Genomic DNA, 7547 nt, shown 5'->3' with positions numbered 1-7547 from the left:
GAAAAAAATGGAGAAACCAATAAATAAAACGACAAAAAAAGATGCGCCGTTTAAGTGGATGGGAAGGACTGGCGTATCATATGCACACCAAATTGGAATTTGACATATGTATTGCACAATTTTCACACTTTGTGCTATTGATACGCATCTACGTGACACTGGGCAGAAAACTGCATGTACCTAAGCATAAATGAATAATAAGAGTTCTGTACATGGTAATGACATATTGTGAGCGTCAAACATGATTGTTTCCTCCTTCTTATGTAAACCTTGTGCATGCAAAAGACTGCTGGAAAACAGGCCAATCTCAACATTAAACCAACGTCGAGATGTATGCCCCCAACATAAAATTACACATTACATTAAAGAGGCCTTAGCATGAAAATCAGACTTTTTCCATATTTAAGTGTTATAGTTAGTGCTTCTATCAACCTAAAAAAGGTGAAAAAGAACAAACAAGTAACTTAGTTTTGGTAAACTATTCTCTGCAAGCACGTTCAAAATTAGGTCATTGAAATTTGGCTCCCCTTATGATCTCACAAGGAGATCTTATTATAATAATACCACCCCTTGATCTGGACTTTCCAACCACGGCACTGCCATTTAGTGCAAAGACAGAGAAAAAAAATCACAATTGAGTGATTTGTGATCAGTGTTTGCATTTCATTAGCTTATTTGCATATTAAAGGACACACCCAAAATGGCAAAATTTTGCTGGCACCTAAAAAGTGGCAATTTTTATATGTTATAATAAATTATCTATATGGAATTTTGAGCTAAAACTTCACATGTGTAATGGGGACACCAAAGGTTTAGTTTACATCTTAAAAAAGTCTTGTGACATGGCCCCTTTAATAAGTACAATGTTGTTACAATGCTAAAAACAAAGTTGTGACTGGTGAGTTAGCGCTACAGGCTAGTTAATGCTATATAGCTGCGCTTAGGCTGCCAACTTCTACTATTGATATTACAGTTATGTTTTGCAGGTCCATACTGAAACAAATAGAAACTTACCACTCAGAAATGTCCATTAATTAATTCCATATCTTCGTCTGACACAGGCTCAAACATAAGGTCTGTTTACTCACACACAGGCTCTGAGAAACAGCCAATCAGAGCAGAGCTCAACATTATTATTCATGACCCTTTAAAATAAGGTAATAATAGACCATTTTATTCAAATCCTAGGGTTGGAAATGGACATGTCAAACCGTCTCTGGATCATTTTTGCACTTAATTAAGCCCCATACCTTCTATGTAGATTATTTTTAAAATATTGTATCAATGAATTCTTTGGCACCTTTAAGGGGCAGTCGATTAAGAGTATCACAAGTCTCTCTTTTAATTCAAGACAATGTTCCTATTTTATCACCTAACAGGTGAAAATTGTAGGTCTTATGGCTTAGATAGCATATCGTGTTTTAACAAGCCATGTGATTTACAACCTTCATTGGCAATTCAGGTTTTTATGCTCTCCTTAATGGAACATTACTGCAACCAAACTTTAGTTACACATTTTTATTGTAAATGATTCAGTTAAAGTACCCCCTAAATATATCCATACATAAAACTGGCATGATATCCCATTCATTCTGCAAATAGACAGCAGCAATACGATCCGAGAAAGCATATATTCAGTGCAACTCTGTTGTATCCATAATGAAGTTTATTATGAAATAATGATATAATGTTCTTATTTTAATCAGATCACCGAATCAAAAATATTAAACTGATATTTTCCTTTGTAACATAATAATAGTTTCATGTGGCACTTAGTACACATGTGTGACATATTTCTTCCATACGGTCCTCTTACATTTTTTTCTTGCCCTAAAGGGTCTTTAACATCTCAGCAGAAACTCTAAAATATATAAAGAGGATCAAGATGGAAAAAATATCACACTATAATAGAATAAATAATGTTTTATAGCAATACTTTAAATATTGTGATTGGACTAAATACTATCTTGAATCAGACAAAACCGGAATATACCATAAATTAAATTTTGCACAAAGTCCCTTAAATAAAGTCCCTTAAATAAATACTATATATATATATATATATATATATATATAAAACCAAACAAACAAAAATAAATGTTATGTCATGCTAACCTTAGCAGCGATAACCAAATTTGCTGATTTAATTTTCGCCTGAGAAGTCACATGGCGGGGTACCAGCTCATGGGGTTGGCATTAGCACATGCCAGTGTACCTGTTAGAGGACAATTTGGCAACCAGACTATTTTGGCACATTAGAGATTGGCACATCACTAAGAGGTTGATCGGCGGGATTACAGTCATCCGTTCAATGGATAATTCCTCGTCCAAACAGCAGATATCCGGAGAATTCTTCAAATGAAAACAGGGCTTGTTTTCACATTGCCAGAAATAAAATGTGTTACCAGTCATGTAAATGTAAAAAGTAGTACCAGTCTGATCAGGTTCTCAGACTGTACTCATGATGTCAGTGCGAGAAAGCAGTGGTGGCGGAAAGATTAACAAGGGCTCAGTGGTCCGCAACAGGCTACAGTGGTCCACGATCCAATTGACCGTTCTCTTTCCAAGGTGTCTCCCAGGACTTTAAAGCTCTTGGGAACCGAATGACTTTAAGGTTGACTGATTAAAACTGATTGTAAGTTGATGTGTTAAAATCTCCATATTTCCAGTAGACCGCGATCAGCGTGAGCAACTTGTATTTGTAAAGATTTTGCAGACCGTGATACACTTTGACCCGTACAGATAGAGTAACACAAATAAAAATACCTGTAATGACCTGTGCAGAATTACATGCAAAACTCAAGAATGCAGCAAAGAGAAATCATCCAGGAAAATGACGACTTGAGGGTTTGCCCAGGCTTGAAATGTAGGAAAATCACATGAAGCATGAGATCGAGAGAGAAAAGAGATATTGGGTGAGACAGAATGCCCTGAATAGTCACAGTGCACGGAGGAACACCAGGGCGGCGCAAGAGAGAGCAGAGTCATTACGGTGTTGTAGTGCTTCGAAAGGTGAAAATTCTCTTTCCGTCGATTTGTGTGTACAGAAGAAGAAACAACAGAAGATTATCCTTATTTTATCATTTAAAACCTCTCTATAAGAAGAGTGCTGAGGAATAAAATATCGGGTTTTCCGCGTGTGTGTGTTTTATTTTTAGTGAATTACAGTATACAGTGTGCAGAATTCAGTGCAACCAGCCCAGCAAGATGTCCTTTGAACCCCAAATACAACTGGTAAACCCCGAGTAAAGCGAGGTCCATCCTCTCTCCGGTAGTTTGTGTCGTGTCGGTCCTCCTAACGTCCGTAGATATAACTTAAGTAGAATAGTGCTTTTTCAGATATACAGAGGCTGGTGTCTTTAACCCCTGGTGGATGTGTGGTCTATTTTTTAAAGGGAGCTAACCGACTGAAGTTCTGCCAAAAAGGAGATGTGCTGCGTTTGGGCTCGTATTCGTATCCGTCGGCCTGCCCGTAGCCGTCAGGGAGGAGGAACTGCCCGGGGTTCATGGGGTCCACAGGAGGGGGGTATGCTGGAGGTACTGACCGGCCTGTACCTCAGAAGACAAAAACACACAAGAGCGATGCATGTGAATGCACACATTTAACAACATGTGTTCCTCTAGCTCAGTGGTTCTCAAGTCCAATCCTCGGGCCCCCCCTCCCAGAACATTTTAGATGTCTCCATATATAAAAACACCTGATTCAGTTCATCAGTTTGTTAGTGTTTTAATTAAGGAGCCTGATGAGTGAAATCCATAAGGATTTTCATATAAGGAGACATCTAAAACATTGTGGAAGGGGGGGCCTGAGGACTGGAATTGAGAACCACTTCGTCTAGCTCAATTGGTAAAGCAGTCCAAAGTGTCATGGGTTTGATCCCATGCTGATAAAAAAATTAAGCAATGGTTAAAAAACGTCTGCCAAATGGACAAAACGTAATGTAAAGCAAAACTCAAATTGTCATGGTCAAGTTTATTATCAACCGAATACACTGAAAAAAATTATTCATTCAATTTTCTAAATTTTTTAAGGTAAGTGGTCACAATCAATTTATTTAAGCTACATAAAAAAAAAAGGAAAAACAAAACAACACACAAAACTTTTGTTTAAATGCAGGGTAAATAAATAGATTGTACCGAGCCCCTAAGGTGACATTAGATTAAAAAAAATCTAAAGTTTAGTTTCATGTGCTCACGCGAAATCTTCATGTGCAGAATTTTTTTTAAAGTTTAGTTACACGTGAAACTATCCCATGCGCACGTGAAAAGCGAAAGTTTTACGTGCACAAGTGAAAGTTTCACGTGAGCACTCGATAGTTTCACGTGCGCACACTTTAGTTTTATGTGCGCACGCGAAACTAAACTTTATATAATTTTTGCTCCATGTTCCCTTAGGGGCTTCGTATGATTGCAACCACTTACCTTAAAAAAATGTTGTTAATGTAATGAATAATTTTTTTTCAATGTATCATTGGTGTTTAACTCTTTCCCCGCCATTGACGAGATATCTCGTCAATCAAGAGAAAACGCTTCCCCGCCAATGACGAGTTTTTCTGTCTTTCCGCAATACCGCTATTATCCACTAGGTGGATAACTTTTAGGTCCGCAACTTTTTAAACCCGGAAGTATTGCCCTATGGCAAGCTGCTGCATGTCCGTGTCTGTTTTAAAGATCGCTCTGAATGGGATCTCCATGAAAAGTCCGTCATAAAAATGGAATTATCTCTGCTTTTTGCTCAAAATGTGGTGTTTTTGCAGAAACCTACCCATATTTAAAAGCTGATTACAAAAGAACTACTGAATGTAGGATGAAACGTTTTTTTTTTTTTTTTGAAAGCAGAGGGTCTGTTCTTTCATTTGGTATATTGTATGTTTATATATCTGAAGAAGAACATTTTCTGGAAGACATTAAACTTTTGTGAAAATCATGAAAAACTCTGGCGCTGGCTGGCAACTTTTTTAAAAATGCTGGTGGTGAAAGAGTTAATGTTGCTGATATATTTCTTTGTGATTTGTGTCATTTTAGAAAAACCTATAAGGAAGACGGTATCATCTTTAAGCCATTACTTTTAAATGCACCATTTACATTAAAAACAAAACTATTTAAATTGAAATCTCACAACTACCGTATTTTTCGGTCTATAAGCCGCATTTTTATTATGACTTGGCTGGCTCTGCGTCTTATAGTCAGGTGCGCCTTGTAAGTCAGTATGAATTAATTTTGACATTTATGTGGCAAGAGACAACATTACCGTCTACAGCCGCGAGAGTCCGCCATATGCTGCTTCTGTACTTTTGTAATTCGGTGGATTCAGTAACACTAGTTGGCTTGTTCGGTTAATTTAGCCTATTCGACCTTCCAGGAAAGTTCTGTATACTATAGTTTATCGTTTAAATAACTGATAATATTACTTTAACATACAGACATCTATTCAGCTTGCTGTTCTGTCTGCTATTGTTTAGTTGAATAACTTGCCTTTCCAGATTAAACATCTGTTCTTCGGCTTGGATTTTGTGAAATAATTTTCTGAATAAACGCCACGGATAGTCTACTGTGAAATATATGTTATTTGCGGCTTATACTCCGGTGCAGCTTATAGTCCGGAAAGTATGGTATATAAGCTTTATTCTAGTTGGCAAGCAATGTAGCAACATGGTGCATTAATGTAAATATGAGAACATAGGTGTGTTTTAGTCATTTTACAATACATCATCCAACCAGGGTGAGGTTAAAACTATCTGTTTTATTATTACCCTTATTGGTTACACTTTTTTTGATAGTCCACTTTAGACATTCTCCTAACTTTGCATCTACATGTTAACTAACTCTCATTACAGTATTAGTAGATTGAAATGGGTAAGGTTAGAGAAGGGGTTAAAATTATTACAATAAGTTGACATGAAGTTGCAGAGATGCTTTTAGTAATAATAATTTGTTACATTTATATAACGCTTTTCTGCAGCACTCAAAGTACTTTACATATGAATGGGGTAATCTTCTCAACCACCACTAATGTAGTTAGTCAAAAGTTAGTAAAATCTATCGAAATAAAGTGTTACCCAATTTTACGTCAACTGGAATCCACTGCTATATCATATCAGGTGAAAAGCAACAGGCTTAAAAGATCTCACACCTTTCTGTTTGGTCGCTCTTCTGACGGTCATAGCAGCTTGCCTCTTCTGATATTCCGAGATTTCAAACCCTATTGTGATAAATTGACAGACAAAATTGAAAAAATATAAAAATTCTGAAGTGGAAAACAAGATTTGGCTGTTTCTTGATAGTGTATTGACTACATAATGAATTCAGAGTTGGTTCCTACCAATCTTTTCATCTTCCTGTACCATTTTCCTTTCTTCCTGAAACGCTCGAAGCCAGCGAATCTTCTCCTCCAGCTTTTTAGGCAGGAACAGATGAATTTCGTCCGTGTCTTTGTTGGCCAGTTTGAAGGCGTTCTTTACGCTGACGTTAAAATCGTCATCTCGACCGTCGATTGCGTCGATGACCTCATACCGATCCATTTCAATCCGGCCTTTATAATACAAAATATCACGTCGAATGAGATCCTGTGGAAGTCAGAGACATAGTTAGTGAATGATCCTTGCACTGACAAATCATCAAGACAAACGACTACTTCTATAGAATAATGGATTTTTAATACAACATCAGATACAAGCTATGGTGCCTTCACTACCTGTAATAAATCACAATTCATGACAATCGCTGCACCAACCCAACCTCACCCCGGCCCCTTTAAGGGGGTGTGTTAGGTTTATTAATGCCATCAAAATTACTATTTTGTTTTTGTTTGTTTGTTGATCACAAAGTACAAAGTAGATGAGGAAATCTAGAAAGCCATGTGTATTCAAAGCACCGCCATTATTGTTTACAATGCGTAAAATGGTGCGCTGCAATTTGTTGAGCAGATTTATTGCATTTTGCAGAGAAGGAGGACTGCCGTTTGTTGCAGTTTGGAAAAAAGGGAGAAAAGATGACAGAATAACATGCCGGATATCGGATTTTCCGTAAAATGAACTTTTTAATACTGACCTGATACAATACTGATTTTGACCGAAACTAATAATTTTTTTAATGGCGTTTATCGTGTTTTGAAACCAAACTTTGTGATTCGAAATTGAGGCTGGTTGCAATTCACAATCTTACCACTAAAGACCCCACACTGGATCTTTAAAAACTGTCGAGTCTAAATCAAGACAAGGTCCAGATAAAGTTGTATCTAAAAACTGTCTTTCTCAACATTTTTTGGTCTTGTTCTAGACTCCGACTGGAATAAGCAGGACTTGACTACAGCACTGCTAATTTGTGTTATGTGATTCCAACATTATGTTCAGGAAAAAATGTTATGAAACATTTAGCAACCGAGACTAAAAATGGGTCACATGCTTTGAGGTTAGGGATGTTTAGAAGACAAAAACAACGAGTTATACAGTACTTCCAAATGAAATCTTATACAACATCTCTCTCTCTCTCTCTCTCTCTCTCTCTCTCTCTCTCTCTCTCTCTCTCTCTCTCTCTCTCTCTCTCTC

The 7547-nt window shown here is 37.1% G+C and overlaps 1 protein-coding gene across 4 annotated transcripts in view; it reads right to left on the bottom strand.

Moving 5' to 3' along the window:
• Nucleotides 1–1648: 1648 nt before the first annotated feature.
• Nucleotides 1649–7547, bottom strand: part of arhgef9a (Cdc42 guanine nucleotide exchange factor (GEF) 9a) — a 36786-nt gene continuing 30887 nt past the window's right edge. For all 4 annotated transcript variants that reach the window (XM_065250591.2, XM_065250592.2, XM_065250590.2 and 1 more), the window contains 3 exons: nt 6323–6566; nt 6134–6202; nt 1649–3549 (listed from right to left, as the gene is read on the bottom strand). In XM_065250591.2, coding sequence (XP_065106663.1) covers nt 3383–3549; nt 6134–6202; nt 6323–6566 — 480 coding nt within the window. In that variant the 3' untranslated portion in view covers nt 1649–3382. The remainder of the gene's footprint in view (nt 3550–6133; nt 6203–6322; nt 6567–7547) is intronic.

The sequence above is a fragment of the Paramisgurnus dabryanus genome, chromosome 5 (assembly GCF_030506205.2).
Source record: "Paramisgurnus dabryanus chromosome 5, PD_genome_1.1, whole genome shotgun sequence".
In the NCBI taxonomy this organism is placed as follows: domain Eukaryota; kingdom Metazoa; phylum Chordata; class Actinopteri; order Cypriniformes; family Cobitidae; genus Paramisgurnus; species Paramisgurnus dabryanus.
The sequence above is the reverse complement of the archived record's forward strand: the minus strand, read 5'-3'. Positions and strand labels throughout refer to the sequence as shown.